The sequence below is a fragment of the Syzygium oleosum genome, unplaced genomic scaffold (assembly GCF_021117445.2).
Source record: "Syzygium oleosum isolate NSW1041296 unplaced genomic scaffold, Sole_v2.1 Sole_v2.53, whole genome shotgun sequence".
NCBI classification, from domain to species: domain Eukaryota; kingdom Viridiplantae; phylum Streptophyta; class Magnoliopsida; order Myrtales; family Myrtaceae; genus Syzygium; species Syzygium oleosum.
The window spans coordinates 745659-764747 of record NW_026607537.1 but is presented as its reverse complement, the minus strand read 5'-3'; the positions used below and the strand labels follow the sequence as shown (position 1 = coordinate 764747).

The window sequence follows — 19089 nt, the reverse complement described above, 5'->3', positions numbered from 1 at the left end:
GGCCGCCGCTCGACCTCGCCCATGGCTGCTCGACCTCGCCGTCGCCCAGATCTGGGCGACGGCGAGGGCGAGCGGTGGCCATGGGCGAGGCCGGGATCCGGTGCTTCGTTGCCGAGGGCCGCCGGCGGGGGACTGGTTGATTGCGTGGTGGTCGGGGGCGGGATCGGCGGGCTCTGCATCGCCGCGCGGAGCCCGTTCTTTGGGGCCGCGTTCGCGGGGAGCGAGAGCGGGGCGAGGCTCGAATTGGCGGAGGTGTTTGGCGTGAGTTCTTTCTTGGGTGTTCTTCCTTTTTTTTTTTTTTCTGGGGAAAAGGAAGAAACTGGAGAGGAGCACGCCGGTGAGGAAGCCTAACACTTCGACTTCAGATCTGCTCACGTGATCGGAGGCTCCGCCTCCCCACGATTCGGTCGCGCCCGGTTCGGCTTCCTCTCGCTCCAATGCTCGCTCTCACCAGGTGCGGCGTTCGCTATCACCTTCTGCCTTTTTTTTTTTTTTTTTTTTTTTATCTTCTTGGGCTTTCTTTTTTAACGGGTTGTTCTGGGGGATGATGCTGTTAGCCTTCGGATGGGATCAGCAAGGTGGTATTTGGAGGTCAAGTGACTGCAGAGAAATCTGAGAATTTGAACAAAAGGTTAGATCTGCTCTTCTTGGTTTTTTTCCCCTCTCCCTTTTTGTTGATGACGTTTTGTGTTTTTTCCCCTTAAATGCAATGTTTCATTTGGCGGAATGGGTCGCCACCGTTTTACCTATTTGTCCACATTCTCTCCATGTTCTCCAATGCTTTGGATTTTCTTTCTTTAGAAATTATGGTTGGATTGTGTAATATAGGTTCAATGTGGATGTGTAGTGATCGATCTGCGGGGAATGAGGGCAGAAACTTTGAATCCAACATGATAATCTTTACCACCTTCATTTAAATTACAAAAGAAGGGAAATTTTTTTGGGGGTGGCTGTTGATGGAGTAATCTTGGTCAATTGGGTGGATCTTAGAACTTCAGATGCCTTGGTAGGTCGAGCTTGCTCATCTTCCTTGGCCTCTTGAGCTTGATTCTATTGCAAGCCCTCATGTCTAATTGACATAGTCCAGTCATTCCCCTTCCATTCAATGGCTCTTCAATTAATAGTAATTAGATGGACAGCGTAAGTTCCTTAGATGTCCAGATTCGAGAAGTAAACATTTCTTTGGCGACTATCATATGGGGCTACTTCAATGTCTGCTGAACTTCTGCGGTCATGAAAATGCCGATTTGATCATCCCATTGACAATCTACCGAACTCTGATCTAGATACAATTGGAATAGGTGCTTAGCTGATGTGAACTTATTTTTGATGTCTTTTCAATTTGTGTATGTGAAATATGTTATTGACATGTGAAAGCTCTAGTCCATGTAAGAGTAGGTTGTTCTTAGTCCATTCATGGAAAGGAGATGGCATTTTGCTGTGGATTGGTAAGTCACAAATAGTGCATCGTCAACATCCTTCTAAAAAGTGCTGCAATAGAAACAATTGTTTGTTGCTAGATTAGGAAAAGGTTCAATCCATGGATAACATGTACATACAGAAAAGTCATTACATATACAATTACAAATACATGCACGCACAAACATGTCCATCTAAAAAGCCAGTTACTTGGCTATCTATCTATCTTTTTTCGTACACATAGAATGGGGATGAATATTTGGCACAAATGCACATGCACCCGCACAAAGGCGCACAAGCATGCATGTTTGGTTGTGGGCACGCTCTCATACACACGTGACCTTTTTATATCCTCCTTGTCAAGAGAGTTACATAAGCTTTCATAATGCCTTTGCACTTGGACTCCGCTTATCGTGGCTTTTTCCTTGTCTTCTTCTTCATAGAATAGTGCTTTTGTAATCTTCTAGGAAGTCTTGTTCTGCCTACAAGTTGAAAGAAATCACCGATAGTGGGATTTTTGCTGCCAATGGGGAAGATGATTTATTGGAGCCTGGAAGTGCCAACCCTGCTTCAAATAACAAAACAGGATTAAAGATGTACCAGGTATGTTTTACTGTGCCGATTGTATTTGACCTTTTAAATTGGTGCTGAGTCCATGATGATGTATGTAAGCTCTTTTGGTGGTAAACAGGTTTTCAGTGAGTTTTACACAGAAATAGCAACTCTAGTTTAACACTTTGCTGCTGCATTCTCGATTGTCATTTTGGTGAGAACTTGTGATGACATTGGGTTCACATTGTAAAATCATGTAATAGGTGGCAGAGGCAATAGCAAGTTAGTTTCATTTTGTCAAGTTTAGCTCTTGCTCTTTGAAACAAAATGGTTAGCTTTTGCATTGTTTTTCATAGAAATTAAACCTGACAAACAACAAATTTTTCACCCTGTTATCTGAAAAGAATATGTCGAGCAAAAGGGTTAGCTTTTGCATTGTTCAAATTTCCAAAAGGGTTAGCTCTTGCACTGTATACTCGATAATGGCACCATATTTGTTTTCTGTATGCCTAAGTTTAGACAGTTTACTTTATTTGATCAGTAAACAAATTCTAGTTTCGGATTCGCATGTTTGGTAAATTGGGTCTGTTGTGAGCTTTTCTTCTACATGGTAAGCATGCTGTATCTTCTATTGGTTTGAGGTTTAATTTCTGGGTCTTGATTGAAATTCTGACTTCCTATCCACTTGGGCTGTTCCTGACTGTGCGTGCTTTGCCTTTTCTTTTAGTGCTTATATATGGAATTTCTTGAATAAAGAAGTCGTTCTTTTTGTATAACTCGCCTAAATCACCATGGTCTGAGCTAAAAACATTAGTGCAATGTAGGTCCACAATATTGCGGTCGCTGAATACTTTCGTGATGGCTGTTCAGATCCAAGAAGATTGCTTGAAGTACTTAACAACATTAATGTGTGGCAGTCCTTCAAACACACTCTTCAGAATATGCGATCTACTCTAAGCTACTGAGTTTTCAATCAGTCTTGATATGTTGTGTTGAACACAGTGGGAGTAGGCGAGAGGGAAACACTGATAGTTGCTTCTAAATTATCATCTAGACATCGATTAAGGAGGTGAATTACTTTGAACTTTGTCATTCGTGTGGCAAATGTTGATGAATGTATTTCATTTATATATCATTATAATATTTTGATGTTATTAACTGCTTAATCAATGTTAAATATAAATTCTAGAAATTAAAATCGAAATCGTCCCTAAATAATATTTGTCGCTAAATTCGTTCCGGAACAATATTCGTTGCAAAAGTAAAATTTTTTCGTGGCAAATTAGCGACGAATTTTGTCGCGAATAAGTTCGTCGCAAAAAACGTGATAAAAAAAAACTTATTCTTTTTATTTTTTTGTGGCAAATTAGTGACAAATTTTGTCACGGATTTTTTTATATAATATTTTTTTCAAAAAAAATATTTTTTATTTTTATGTGGCTAATTTGCGACGAATTTTGCCACGATTTTTTTTATATACTTTTTTTTTCAAAAAAAAAATAATTTTTTTATTTTTATGTGGCTAAATTCGTTAACGAACGAATTTAGCCACGAATTTGTTTTCGTTGCAAATTACCAACGAAAATTACAATTTTTTGTCGCAAAAATTTCTGAAGCCAAATTAGTGACGAATTTTTTTTCGTCGCTAATTTCGTCGGAAATTCGTTTTGCCACGAATTTTATCATGAATAATTACTGGCGAATTTTGCCACGAATTTTGCAATGAATAATTAGCGACGAATTTTGCAACGAATTATCCTACGAATTTTGCCATGAATTTTTTTTGGTCGCAAATTACCAACGAAAATTGAAATTTTTTGTCACAAAAATTTGCGACACCGAATTAGCGACGAATTTTTTTTCGTCGCTAATTCCGTTGGAAATTCATTTTGCCACGAATTTTGCTAAATTTTTCGTGGCAAAACCCTTGTTTTTTTGTAGTGGAGAACATGTGTCAAAGACATGCTACAACATGACAAATTCCCACAGAAGAAATTTAACGGGAAAAGATACATGAACAAGGCACCATCAAAGGTGATCATTGTGTTTACACCAAAAAATGGCCAATTTGTCGACAAGGGAAATATATGATAGAGGCATGAATTACACGTCCCGCGATGATTGTAGAAAGTGATATCCATTTAGTGCATCGATGATGGTTCAATCGTAATCTATGAGTATTTGTACCAAAGATCATCAAGGAACACATGTTAGAGACATGTGTAATGTGTATATGTTTACACCCAAAGATGATCAATTTTTGGGTATTATCGACAAGATTGGGAAAATGTGCAAAAATTTCAGTTTTGCGCTAGCTCGGGAAAATGGTCATAACTTCTTCGAGACAGATTGGATTGACCTGATTCCAAAGCCAAAAGAACGAAGACTCCTGGATTTACAACTTTTATGTTTTGAGTTTTCTTAGAAAATCACTGTAGAGTTGTCGATGTTAAAAGGAAGTCGGCGGTCGTAACTAGTCAGGGTGCTGAAATTGATAGACACTTCAGTGAAGAATTGCCAACTTGAAGGAATTGACAAAAAGTGGAGTCGACAATCTCGGATATAGCTATCGTAGAAGTAACCGTCAACATAATGGGGTCGAAGCAATCGTCAACGTAGTGGAGTCGAATAAACCGTCAAGATAGTGGACTCAACGCAACAGTTATCTTAAAAGCAGGATCATGGCATCACACGGACATGAAAACAAGATTTTCGGAATGGAAGAACATGGGCACAACCTTTGAAAATCGCTAAGGAGGAGTTACCGCACAACCATTATAAATATCACCAACAATCTACTAGAGACCAGCCCCTGACAAAAATCAATCAACAATTTATTTTTCAATTATCTTTACTTTTCTGTAGTGTACTTTTCCTTAGCTATAGCTTTCCGATTTGCGTCGTCAATTAAATTCCGGCGTTATATCTTTATATACATGTGTGACTGTATTTTCAAGCTCTATCGTCGATTAAATTCCGGCACGGTTTATATGTACAATCCGATTCGAAGTTCAAAGTAAAAGTTCGCAATAATTTCTTGTCCACCTAGATATTTTCTGTCCAGAGTTGCCACGGAACCTAATCCTCTCTCACATAAAAGCTAAAGAATGACTTTCGGAGAATTATATTTCGTCGCAGAACATTTCTAGCGAAACACACTGTTATTTAAAATGCTGTAGAGGAAAGATAAGGGATCGAAGCTCAAGCGTGCTTTGCATTAGACGCCTGCCAGTTTTAGGCTTAACCTGGCCACTCCTCAAAGGATACCTTTACAAACGCAATATAACTTTGCTTATTTTACTCCATCAGCATTTCAGTAATTGATGTGGACATCGAACCCTATCGAGGAGGAGGTGCTAGGGACCCGTTGTTCTATCCGCTAGGCCCGATCACTCGAGCGAGAGCGAAGGAATTCAAACAAGCTGTCGGCATCATGGTTCAAGATATTTGGAATGGAGACAATCTGGATTCGAAACTTGAAGATTCCGAAGCTCCTTGGCGCAATATGATTACTCTTGATCCAGCGAATTCCGAAGGAGCTTAGAATTAACAAACTCCGAATTGGCTCAAATTTGGATAGACGCTTGGAAACGGGCCGTTGATCAATACTCACTACTTTAATAGTGATTGATGACGTTTTTTAGCGATTTGGAGTCGTTTAGATGAACTTTTAGGCCTTTTTCCATTTTTGGACGAATTTTTAGCAATTAAGGTTATTTTTGTAATTTTAATCCTAGTAGGATTAGGATTAGGGTTAGCACCCTATATAAGGTTGCTTATAGATTTTTAAGAGACAGAATTTTATATAGAGAAGTTTTCTTTTGAGTTCTCTTGAGGACTAGATCTTATCAAGGCTCCCTTGTGGCGATCGAATTCAACTTATCGAGCAAGATCGCGAATTCTCTTATTCGTGGCATTATAGCGTGGATTGGTTGACACAGGTTCGTCAACAGGTCGCGTTTATACCGAGATTACCAATCACAGGTTCGATTGGGGGTCGAGGTCAGCAATTCGTAACTCATAGATCTTCGTAGAACGATCATCTTCCGCATAGATTCATATCATCTAGTATCAGAGCTAGTTCTACAAGGTCTAGTTATCCTACTTTTACTGCTTTTCATTCATCAATATGGGGTTTACAGAGTTAGGGTTTCGTTATTAATCGAATTAGGGTTCTGAATTTGTTTTTGCTGTGATTTCAATTTTGATTTAGGGTTTTCGGCCCTAGTTGTTTTTTTTTATATTGTACTTGAGTTCGTCAAAAAAAAAAACCAAAAAAAAAATCGGCAAAAAAAAAGCCAAAAAAAATCGGCAAAAAAAAAAGCCAAAAAAAAAGTTTCGACAAAAAAAAAAATTTCAAGAGGACGACTCGTTTGTTTTTATCATTGATAGTTGGACCGAATAGAAAAAAAAATTTCAGTAGCAGAAATTGAATCTGAATCCGAAATTAGCGAAAATTTGCTGAATTGCTGAGTTGAGCGGTATATTGCTAAATTTGATCTTGCTTGGTGGTTTATCGATTGTTGTGAGGAGCTTGTGAGACTGGATTCAAGTCTGAAAAAAAGAGCTTGCTAGAAGGAAACGAGAGGTAAAAGGCAAGAGTGTGTGAGTCTAATTGAGGGAAGAAAAAGCCGAAATTGAGTTAAACACGAGAGGAGTGACAAACACTTTGAGCGGAAAACGTGAGGGAGTGACTAGTGAGATTTCTTTTATCTCTAACATTTTCTTGCAGGTTTAAAAAAAAAAAATGTCAGGCTCAGGCCAGGGAAGTGTGAATCAAAGGGAGGATCGCACTCATCCAAGGGATGATGCGATTCTAGCAGGCATTCAGCAATTGAGTTTACAAATTGAAGCACTTAGCAACAGAGTTGCAAGATGTGAGACGAGACTTGAAGATGATCGAGAGCCACCACGAGGGAGGCCACAAAATCAGCGAGAGGAGCCTAGGGCACAACCTAGGTGGTAGCGGCAATTTGATGATGCATATGTGTCCGATACAGAAGATGATCGAGATGGCAGGTTTGAGAGGAGAAACGGATGCCGAGGATTTAGACGTCGAGAAGATGATGAGCTTGGCAACATCAAGATGAAGATTCCATCTTTTCAAGGAAAGAATGATCCTGATGCGTATCTAGAATGGGAGAAACGGATGGAGATGGTATATGATTGCCAGCGATATTCGGAGCTTAAAAAGGTAAAAATTGCAAATGTTGAATTCACTGATTATGCTATAATTTGGTGGGATCAACTTGTGACTAGCAGGAGACGCAATGGTGAAAGACCAATAGAAACGTGGGATGAGATGAAAGCGGTGATGAGGATGCGCTTTATACCTAGTCATTACCACAGAGACTTGTTCCATAAGCTTCAAAATCTCACACAAGGTAATAGGAGTGTGGAAGAATACCATAAAGAGATGGAGATTGCTATGATCCGTGCTAATGTGGTGGAAGACCGTGAGGCCACAATGTCACGATTTTTGTGTGGTTTGAGCCGAGATATAGCAAGGGTGGTAGAGCTGCAACACTACGTTGAATTGGAGGAATTAGTGGACAAAGCCATCAAAGTTGAGAGGCAATTGAAGCTGGACCGAAATTACAAGAGTAGTGGAGGTTCAAACTCGAATTGGAAGTCTAATTGGAAGAGAGACGAGAAGCCGAATTGGAAGGGAAATAATATCAAGATTGAAACTTTAAAGGAGAAGGAGAAGGATGGCAAAGTTGGTTCGAATCCGGTTTCAGGTAAAACTGAAAACCCTAACACTAAGACTCGTGATATTAAATGTTTCGAGTGTTTGGGCAGGGGTCATATGGCAAATCAGTGCCCTAATAGGAGGGTGATGATCATGACTGGACATAATGATGTGGAATCAGAAAGTGAGAGGGAGGAAGAGGATGATGACATGCCACCATTGGAGGATTGTAGTGATGTTGAGATGCCAGCAAAGGGTGAATTGATGGTGGTTAGGCGTTCTCTTAGTGTTCAAGTCAAAGAGGAGGAGCATCACCAGCAACGCGATAACTTGTTCCATACAAGAAGCTTGGTGAATGGTAAGATTTGTAGCTTGATTGTTGATGGAGGTAGTTGTACAAATGTAGCAAGTTGTACCATGGTGGAGAAGTTGGGATTGAAGACTACGAAGCATCCAAGACCATATAGATTGCAGTGGTTGAATGATAGTGGTGAAGTAAAAGTATCGAAACAAGTCCGAGTTCCATTTGAGATAGGGCGATATAAGGATGAGGTGATGTGTGATGTTATACCTATGCAAGTAGGGCATCTTTTACTTGGTAGGCCATGGCAGTATGATCGAAAGGTACATCATGACGGGTACACTAACCGATATTCATTGGTGATGAATCAGAAGACATACACATTGGTGCCAATGACACCTACTGAGGTGTATGAAGATCAATTGAAACTACAACGTGAGGCTGAGAGAGAGAGAAAAAGTGATAAAACTGAGGGCCTGCGTGGAAACTCTGAGACGCAAGTAAAAGGAGAGGAAGATAAGAGTAGAGTGGTAAAAACCGAGAGAAAAGGAGAGAGAAAAGAAAAGAGAGAAAAGAATTTCTATGCAAAATCGAGCGAAGTGAGGAGAGCTTTGATTCTGGACCGACTGATACTTGTACTTTTGTACAAGGAGGCACTGTTTACTACTAACGAACTTGACCCGAATTTGCCAAGTTCTGTCATGTCTTTGTTACAGGAATTTGAAGATGTCTTTTCTGATGAACTTCCTGGAGGTTTACCACCGATTCGAGGCATAGAGCATCAAATCGATTTGATTCCTGGTGCACCATTGCCTAATCGACCCGCATATCGAAGCAATCCTGAAGAGACAAAGGAACTTCAGCAGCAAGTTAGCGAATTACTAAAGCAAGGATATGTGAGAGAGTCTCTTAGCCCGTGTGCTGTTCCTGTTTTGTTGGTGCCAAAGAAGGATGGGTCTTGGCGAATGTATGTTGATTGCCGAGCAATCAATAACATAACGGTAAAATATCGACATCCTATTCCTAGGCTAGATGACATGTTGGATGAATTGCATGGAGCTTGCATATTTACTAAAATTGATCTGAAAAGTGGTTATCATCAAATTAGGATGAAAGAGGGGGATGAATGGAAAACTGCATTTAAGACTAAGTACGGGTTGTATGAGTGGTTAGTCATGCCATTCGGGTTAACTAATGCACCTAGTACTTTCATGCGACTTATGAATCATGTTCTGCGTGCTTTTATTGGTCGATTTGTAGTTGTCTATTTTGATGATATCTTGATATATAGTCGAAGCCTTGATGACCATATTGAGCATGTGCGAGCTGTTTTGCAGGTTTTAAGGGCTGAGCAATTATATGCTAACCTAAAGAAGTGTTGTTTTGTAACTGACAAATTGGTATTTCTAGGCTTTGTTGTTGGTGTTGATGGAATACAGGTTGATGAAGAAAAGGTGAAAGCAATCCGTGAATGGCCGACACCTAAGACAGTAGGAGAGGTGCGCAACTTTCATGGTTTAGCCAGTTTCTATCGTAGATTTGTAAAAGATTTCAGCACCATCGCCGCACCTTTAACCGAGGTTATCAAGAAGCACGTGGGTTTCACATGGGGAGAAGAGCAAGAGAGAGTATTCAATATGTTAAAGGATAAGTTGACTAATGCTCCTTTGTTATTTTTACCGAATTTCAGTACTACTTTTGAGATAGAATGCGATGCTTCTGGTACAGGAATTGGAGTTGTGTTGATGCAAGGAGGACGTCCTATAGCGTATTTCAGCGAGAAGTTAAGCGGAGCGACATTGAATTATCCGACTTACGATAAGGAGATGTATGCTTTGGTGCGAGCTTTGGAGACTTGACAACATTACTTGTGGCCAAAGGAGTTTGTGATCTACACCGACCACGAGACTTTAAAGTACTTGAGGGGGCAGCAAAAGTTGAACAAAAGACATGCCAAATGGATGGAGTTCATTGAGACTTTTCCATATGTAATCAAGTAAAAAAAAGGTAAGGAAAATGTGGTAGCAGATGCACTTTCTCGAAGGTACGCAATTCTAACTACTCTAGGAGCAAAGTGTCTAGGTTTCGAGCATATCAAAGGTTTATACGCTGACGATGATGATTTTGGAAGAGTATTTGAAGCTTGTGAGCATGCTGCGTTTGAAAAGTTTTATAGGCATGATGGATATCTCTTTCGTGAAAATAAGTTGTGTTTGCCTAGATGCTCTTTGCGTGAGTTATTAGTGCGAGAGGTACATAGTGGTGGTTTAATGGGGCATTTTGGAATCAATAAGACTTATGAAGTGCTGCATGAACATTTTTTTTGGCTACACATGAAACGAGATGTTACACGAGTTTGCGAGAGATGTATCGCATGTAAGCAGGCTAAGTAAACCACATGGTTTGTATATACCTTTGCCTATCCCGACGCATCATTGGGTTGATATCTCTATGGATTTTGTATTAGGATTGCCTAGGTCTAAGCATGGCAAGGATTATATTTTTGTGGTTGTTGATCGATTTTCAAAGATGGCTCATTTTATACCTTGTCATAAATCTGATGATGCATCGAATGTTGCTGAATTGTTCTTTCGTGAGGTTGTGCGTTTGCATGGCATGCCTAGGTCCATTGTTTCTGATCGAGATACTAAATTTCTAAGCTACTTTTGGAAGACATTGTGGAAGAAGTTAGGTACACAACTTTTATTCTCTACTACTTGTCATCCACAAACTGATGGTCAAACTGAAGTAGTTAATAGGACTTTAGGGACATTATTGTGTGCTATCATTAAAAAGAACATTAAGTCTTGGGAAGATTGTTTACCGCATGTTGAGTTTGCTTATAATAGAAGTGTGCATTCTGCTACTAAATTCACACCGTTTGAGGTTGTCTATGGTTTTAATCCCTTAACTCTATTGATTTAACCCCTTTGTCTGTTGCTGAGCGTGTGAATTTAGATGATGCTAAGAAAGCTGAATTTGTGAAGACTTTGCATGAGAAGACGCGGCTGAATATTGAGCTTAAGACAGAGCAGTATGCAAAGCAAGCCAACAAAGGGCGCAAGAAAATAGTGTTTGAGCCCGGTGATTGGGTTTGAGTTCATATGCGCACAGAGCGTTTCCCTAAACAGCGACGCTCTAAATTGCTACCGCGAGGGGATGGACCATTTATGGTGTTGGAAAGAGTCAACGATAATGCTTACAAGCTTGACCTTCCAGGTGAGTATGGTATTAGTGCTACTTTCAATGTTTCTGATTTGACTCTTTTTGATGCAGACGCTGATTTGAGGGCAAATCCTTTGCACGGGGGAGGGAATGATGTCACGCCCCGAATCCTACGACGTGCGAACATCCCTCCAAGGTCCGTTACAAGTGCGACGTCCCAGGACACGTCGCCGACCCAACGCCCAACACAGAGATTAAAGCACACACGGAAGCAATACAATACCCGAATAGTTTTGAAACAAATGACCAAGGATAGCCACTCAGCAAACAACATGAACAATTACACTTGCGTTGATACTGGGCACCAAACACGATATTCAACTACAGCCCATGCTCAAAAATCAAAAGCAGTTCAAGGCCACTACAACTAGCCGGGGCTCCTCCCAAAACACTTCGGTACGCCTGCCATCCTCAATGCTGGGGTCTGAAAATGTGGTTTAAACAACAATGAGAATAATCTCAGTGAGTAATTCCCTAAACCTAAACTAGGCTAACGTGCACCTCCAGAGGATAAATAAAACACATGAATCACTGAACCAGTATAACAATCAATATAAGTTCACTCGGGCCCATAGCCCAATTCACTACTCCGCCATGCAGGTTAGACTTTTAATATCATTATAAAACATATGCGAGTAAATCGACCCGAAGGCCACGACCCTGAGGCCAACAACAGTTAAGCCGACCCGAAGGCCACGACCCGAAGGCCACAGTTTGTCCCGACCCGAAGGCCACAGTTTATCCCGACCCGAAGGCCCGACCCGAAGGCCATAGTTTTATCCCGACCCGAAGGCCCGACCCGAAGGCCACAGTTTATTCCGACCCGAAGGCCACAGTTTATCTCGACCCGAAGGCCCGACCTGAAGGCCACAGTTTATTCCGACCCGAAGGCCACAGTTTATCTCGACCCGAGGGCCCGACCCGAAGGTCACAGTTTATCTCGACCCGAAGGCCCGACCCGAAGGCCAACAGTTTTATGAACCGACCCGAAGGCCCGACCCGAAGGTCAACAGTTTTATAAACTGGCTCATCATGTATACCAATGCACTCAGTTTCGGCTAATGGCAAGGCATGATATGCGATTCATATGCCCGAGAATCCAAAGTCAATTTCCCAGGCCAAGATGCCAGACACAATTATTCACAAATTTGACAATTTCAAGGCATTAACGGCATGTTCAATCTACTCCATTTTTGCCCCAAATAAACCGGCACTTATTCCCCACATTTACTCCAATTCAATTCAATAAGCCCAAGGCTCGCCAAGCTATTCCATTCTTAGTCCCGCTAGACATGCGACATGGCATCATACAATCACATTCAAGTCACGTTTAATTTAGCATCCTCTCGGGTGATCATCGTTCCCTAAGCCGTTCACCCTAAAATCTCGAATAAACAATTATGGCCCGAATCCTCCCGATACTAAACCAGCCATGAACGGTCCGTCTTAGGCGCTCAATTCACTTTCAATTCATCACATTAGGCTCCCCAATTTGCTACGAAAAACAACTACTACTCGGCCTACAAATCACATCCGTCGAATCCACAATTTCGCCCAAGTCAAGGCTCCTAAGCTTAGCCGCTATTCAGCACACCACAGACCACTAAACCTCGATCAGAACATCACGCTAAGCCACCAAATACGCCACAACATCCGCTCTTAACGGCCTACACAAACCAACCCCCAAATTGATCGCGCCTTGTCCGATTCAAACCCGATATGGACAGCCACTAAATCGATCGTGCCAGGCCATTTAATAACCTCAAAATGTCCCATTAGACTCCCCAAGATACCATTTTAATCCACCACCATAATGCCAATTAAGGCGCGCACTAGAATCCGCATTCTAGACCCGAACTTCCCCAAACTTGGGCTATTCCATTCCAAACCTGACCAGCCATCTCTCGGCACTTACATAGCCGCGAAACCTCATCAAACGGTCACTATAATTCACCAAATCAGCCGTGACATCAACCCCTACCATCCTTTGCACAATAACCCCTAAATTACCCTAATTTAACCCTTAAACTTGTCCAGAAATGCAAATAATCCTAATTAGGGTTTAGGGTCAAACTCACCGGGTGTCCTAAGCTTCAAACCAAGCCGAACACGCGGCAATGGCGGCTGGACAGCGGCGACGCCTCGCCGGAACAGTAACGGCAGCGGCGGTTCCGGCGAACGGCACGAGCCTAGGCGGAGGAGTGGCTGGTCGCGGCGGTCGGGAGAGAGAGAGAGAGAGGAAATAAAAGAAAATATTTGAACATTCAAATATTATTTGCAATCCGATGGCCCAAATTAAAAACCGAAAATGGTCTACCGGTCCAAAATAAGCCTCGCACATAAAAAGGGACAGAGACCAAATTAATTAGACCAAATTATAACGAGGGAGGTCTACTAGTCCAAATTCGCACGTGGTCAAAAGCTCCCATTTTTCCATCATTCCTGACAATCTCAACATTGGCTACCATAATATTGACACCGTCCAATTTATTTTGTCCCGAAACTCCCGGAAATCGATTGCCAAGTTCGGGATCCAAATAACGGCCAAATTTGATCGAGTGCGATTCTAGCGAAATCTCTAATTTAAAATGATAACCGGGAGTGATCAGTTCCCGGGCGAGATTTTACTATAAGCACACTGATAAATTACGCGTTTTATAAATCCCAAAAATGGGCCGAAATTCGGGATGTCACAAATGATGTGGACATCGAACCCTATCGAGGAGGAGGTGCTAGGGACCCGTTGTTCTATCCGCTAGGCCCGATCACTCGAGCGAGAGCGAAGGAATTCAAACAAGCTGTCGGCATCATGGTTCAAGATATTTGGAATGGAGACAATCTGGATTCGAAACTTGAAGATTCTGAAGCTCCTTGGCGCAATATGATTACTCTTGGTCCAGCGAATTCCGAAGGAGCTTAGAATTAACAAACTTCGAATTGGCTCAAATTTGGATAGACGCTTGGAAACGGGCCGTTGATCAATACACACTACGTTAGTAGTGATTGATGACGTTTTTTAGCGATTTAGAGTCGTTTAGATGAACTTTTAGGCCTTTTTCCATTTTTGGACGAATTTTTAGCAATTAAGGTTATTTTTGTAATTTTAATCCTAGTAGGATTAGGATTAGGGTTAGCACCCTATATAAGGTTGCTTATAGATTTCTAAGAGGCAGAGACAGAATTTTATATAGAGAAGTTTTCTTTTGAGTTCTCTTGATGACTAGATCTTATCAAGGCTCCCTTGTGGCGATCGAATTCAACTTATCGAGCAAGATCGCGAATTCTCTTGTTCGTGGCGTTATAGCGTGGATTGGTTGACACAGGTTCGTCAACAGGTCGCGTTTATACCGAGATTACCAATCACAGGTTCGATTGGGGGTCGAGGTTAGCAATTCGTAACTCATAGATCTTCGTAGAACGATCATCTTCCGCACAGATTCATATCAGTAATCATGAGCGAATGTTCAGATGAAAGTCGAAGCTTCTGCACTAAAAAAGAAAGAGAAGAAAGGGAAACAAATGGGGTTGAAGGACGGCTATTTCTAGACACGTTGCCATGGTTTACCACTGGCTTCCAGAGATTGTTGGTGTGGTGGCACGGATACGCGTTGGTCCCATTCGAAATTGAAAGACATGAATTCCTTTAATTCACCATGGTTTGAGTTTGGATGCCATTCCACTGCTAGCGCTTCCCTGTCTCGTTCTGAATACTTGATGTACTTGCCATATGTGGAAGATCTGGGATAGTCTTCAAAACTTCAACAACTTCAGTCATTCGGGGATGAACTTTTCGATTTAGGCTAAGGCAGCGAGCGGCCAACTGCAAAGCAATCTCGGCACCTTTTTCTGAGAATTGATTTCCAAGCCTTGAATCCATCAATTCGTACAAACTTGTTCCCTCTCCCAGATGTGGCCGAGCCCATTGAAGAAGGTTTTGTTTAACGGTAATGGCTCTTCTTCCGGTCACAATCTCCAAAAGAACTGCACCGAAACCATAGACGTCGCTCTTTACTGTAAGCTTCCCTACAATAGTTTATGTGCCGTCAGTAGTCAGGAATACCTAGAATAAGTACCAATCGGTCCCATTTGGCTATAAATACAATCCATGAAGTACACACCAATTATCTGAACCACCTCTTGCAATGAAAAACAGATGCTTGACCTAAAAGGTCGAAACGATAGCCTAGTTCTTTGACCTTCCATCACTTCTATTTTTCTTATGATAATACTAGCTAAGCACCCCGCCCGTTGTTGCAAATAGAAAGCTATCAGTATTAGTCATGAAATTATCGAATTAAATAGTGGCATAAAGGTGTACTAAAGCCCAAATCATTATATACATGTCAAGGTGTTTGCTCCGGCGATGTAGTAATTTATAACATGATAGACAAGAATTAACTAATTATTCTGTCAATTCAGAATCATGCCTGTTGTTAGAAATTGCCGAGTCATAATCATCTCAATTTACGATAAACTTAGTGAAAACTTTTTAATGCATTGCCCTCAATGAAATATATAAGCACATATCTAATTAAAAAAAAACAAAAGGATAAAAGTTTCAACTGTTAATCCAATAGATGTATAAGATAAATCAACTGCCTCTTTAATTTAATGATTTCATAGTGAAATTATGCTACTTGTAAATGATAAATAGGAAAGTATAACGACAAAATACATAGATCATGATGTTCAACATGTAGCTCTAAATAAAACAAAGGAACGAATGATACCTAGTTTGATTTATGTTTTTCGGTAATTATGTAGTGCGTATGGGAGGGGCGACTACCAGACTTAGTGGCAATTAACCAGCTACATGAAGAAACCTAGTTCCTCCATTCTGAATCAAGAATCCTTTGGACATGTAGCATTAAAGCACATAAAAACATATAAAGAAAGGACTTTAATTATAAATCTATGCTTCGGTAATCATGTTGTGCATCTAATCGAAAAGTACCAATTAATCGGGTGTTCAAAGCGTGAAGCGAACATTCCATCGTGAATTGAAAAGAATAATATCAACCAAAAACAAAAAAGAAAAGAGAAAGTAAAACAACACAAAATATCGCTTGCCAGCAACGTGTGATTAATGTGCATTATGAAGTCGCCTGATTTGCATCCTCAAGATCCAACTTTCATGTATTTGTAATCGGTACTTATCATTTCCAAAGCCTGTGTGTACCGCAGAAAGTAAATCTAGATCACCTAGGAACACTAGCTCATGAGGGTCCAGTAAATTTCAGGTTCCTCCCAAGCAAAAAGTATGAGAAAGACACCCGTATATTATAGGATTAATATCATGAAAAATTCTAAACCGGTACATTTATGATAAATTTATCCCAAAGTAATTTTTTGACTACCAAAAACCTTAAACCGGTACACCTATGACAAATTTACCCTAAACTAATTTTTTGACCATCAAAAATCCCAAACTGATATATTTGTGATAAATTCACCATCCGTTAAATTGGATTAATATCACGAAAAATCACAAACGGGTACATCTGTGACAAATGGAGGGTAAAACCCAAACTGGTATACTCATCGATTATCACGTGTTTCCAACTTAGAAATTTGACGATAAAATTTAATAGAAACTAACGGAGAGTAAAATTGTCACAGATATATCAGTTTGGGGTTTTTTGTTATAAAAAAATTAGTTTTGTGTAAATTTATTACATGTATACCAGTTTAGGATTTTTCACGGTAATAACCCCATATTACACTAGGAGGAAACGACAGTTGAGGGATGCCTCCAACAAAGAAAAGGACTGCAGGTAATGAGTACCAATCAGTCATTCCACAAGCTATGCTGAGAGTAATGTTCCAGAAGTTCAAGCAAGATCTATGCAAAATAATCCTTCCAACGACTAGATATCTCCTGGACTGGAAAATGAGGAATAACATAATCTGGGAGATTCCATGCAGGACTAAAACAGAAAAAAGTAACTCGAGCATAATGTGCAAGAACTACGGTTGATTGTACCATTCCTGCAAATTGTGACCACATATGAGGACAGACCAGGGACAGGATGCACATAGAGAAAAGTAGGTATATCAGGATACGACCGTCCCTCTAATTTTCTTGTCTTTGGTCACGATTGATATCTATCTAATTCAGTTCAATTCCAAATCATAATTGGTACACATGTTGTGCAAGAGATGTGTAGATTGGGGCTGTTCTCTACTTTTTAATACTATAGGAAAATTTGACATGTCAAAAATATTACTCAAACCACTTTTTTTGCAGGTTACTTGCACATTTCTCAATTTCAAATTGCTCCTACTAACAAATGCATACCAGTCGTCGTGTGTTCCGGGTCAATATAGGTGATTGTTCCCTTCACATTGGTGAAGTGAGTGTCATCTCCCTCGGGAACACTTTTTGCAACTCCGAAACTAGTAAGCTTGACATTGTAGTCCTAAAAAAGACGAGTTATCAAATGTCAAACATTATTAAAAAGGACAAAGGAATGTCGGGAGAACTTTTGCTACGTACGGCATCTAACAGGATCTTGGAAGTTTTAAAATTACGATATAGCACTTGTGGTTCTGCTTCCTCATGAAGAAAAGCAAGAATCTTTGCAGCATCCAGCGCTATTTTCATCCTGGTTGACCAAGGGAGAGGCAGAGTCCCTCCTACACAGCCCACAAAAGAACTATTAACTAATAAAATTTTTGTCGTCACACATATATCAGTATTCCCTTTCTATGGCCACCATAGTCGAAGATAGTTTGGTTAAAACTGATACCAACTTTTAAAAAGTAATTGCGAAGGATTAGTAGGCAGGGCAAGAATATGGTAGAAACCACAGTAGGATTCCCTTTCTTTTCTTGTAGAAATGAAATTTGCGCTTATGCAAAGGAAAGCTTAGCGAAACTGCTGAACAGATCATTATGCCCTACTATTAAAAATATTTAGTATCTTTCAAGAGTCCTTCCATGGGCAAGCATGTACCTTCCCTTAAATATCATTACTAGCGTACTTGCAAGCTTTCTTCTAAGTTTCATCCTCAATACAGTACAACTGTGGTGTTCTCGTGCCTAAAAATGACCAAGTTAAAGAGAATTAAGTCTCAGGATTCCCTGAGATGCAGTACTGAGAGACAAAATTAACAAAACGAGACTAAAATCACATATGGATGAAGCTGCTAGAAAGTGACATTTTTTATGACCATTTCACAAATATTTCATTATCTTATTATTTTTTCTGTTTTCTTTGCTTTTTTTCATTGTGCTGGCGAGGGTCACTGGCGACCCTCGCCGGCCATGGGTGAGGCATCGTGGCCTCGCAAGACGTGGGCGAGGACCTTTGTGGCCTCACCCAGGGACATCTCGACCTAGCCGGCCATGGGTGAGGCCTTTGCAACAACCCTCGCCGGCATAACGAAGAAACAAAAGCAAAGAAAAACAAAGAAAAAATATAAAAAAATTCAAATTTTTTTAACTCTTCTTCAACTCAAAATGGCTTAGCTATCCGATATTCTGGTCATCAGTGTGAGTTTCTAAGAATAAATGAAACAAGGCCCACCGTACAATTATAGAGATCTATCATATTCGCGATGGTTGAAAATAGATGTTCAGCCCATAAGAACAAGAAGAACTCGACATTCTTGACATCGTCGTCGCCCACAAGATAAGGCCTTAACTTTACTAAACAAGCGAGATAAGCTCTTTCTATTCAGTCAAGACCCGCAATGCATTAATAGAGCACGATTGGAACGGGAGACACGAAAGACCAGACTTTTGCGCGTCTTGACTGCATTTCATTAAAACCCTGTTAGAATTTGCATTCATCCGAAATAAATGCAACCAAATGAATGTAGACCCGAGTCGTTGTATAGTATAATATAAGGACATGGACCTCAAGACTTGGTGCTTGCGGGTCTTGCACTGCGAAACT

General features: G+C 40.6%; 1 protein-coding gene, 1 long non-coding RNA gene and 1 pseudogene across 2 annotated transcripts; 2 read left to right on the top strand and 1 right to left on the bottom strand.

The window, feature by feature from the left end:
- Window positions 1-307: 307 nt before the first annotated feature.
- On the top strand, window positions 308-2162 carry LOC115661685 (uncharacterized). Its single transcript, XR_004003120.2, has 3 exons — window positions 308-454; window positions 558-631; window positions 1887-2162. It is a non-coding gene; the product is annotated as an uncharacterized LOC115661685 (long non-coding RNA).
- A 4289-nt stretch (window positions 2163-6451) lies between these two features.
- On the top strand, window positions 6452-12251 carry LOC130136875 (uncharacterized; annotated as a pseudogene).
- Window positions 12252-14627: 2376 nt separating this feature from the next.
- On the bottom strand, window positions 14628-18520 carry LOC130136874 (serine/threonine-protein kinase PBL36-like). The gene is made up of 5 exons (XM_056307422.1): window positions 18497-18520; window positions 18165-18230; window positions 17686-17895; window positions 17488-17608; window positions 14628-15212 (listed from the first exon to the last, which is right to left on the bottom strand). The coding sequence occupies exons 1-5, from the start codon at window positions 18518-18520 to the stop codon at window positions 14872-14874; spliced, it is 762 nt and encodes a 253-aa protein (XP_056163397.1). The 3' UTR covers window positions 14628-14871.
- Window positions 18521-19089: the final 569 nt, after the last annotated feature.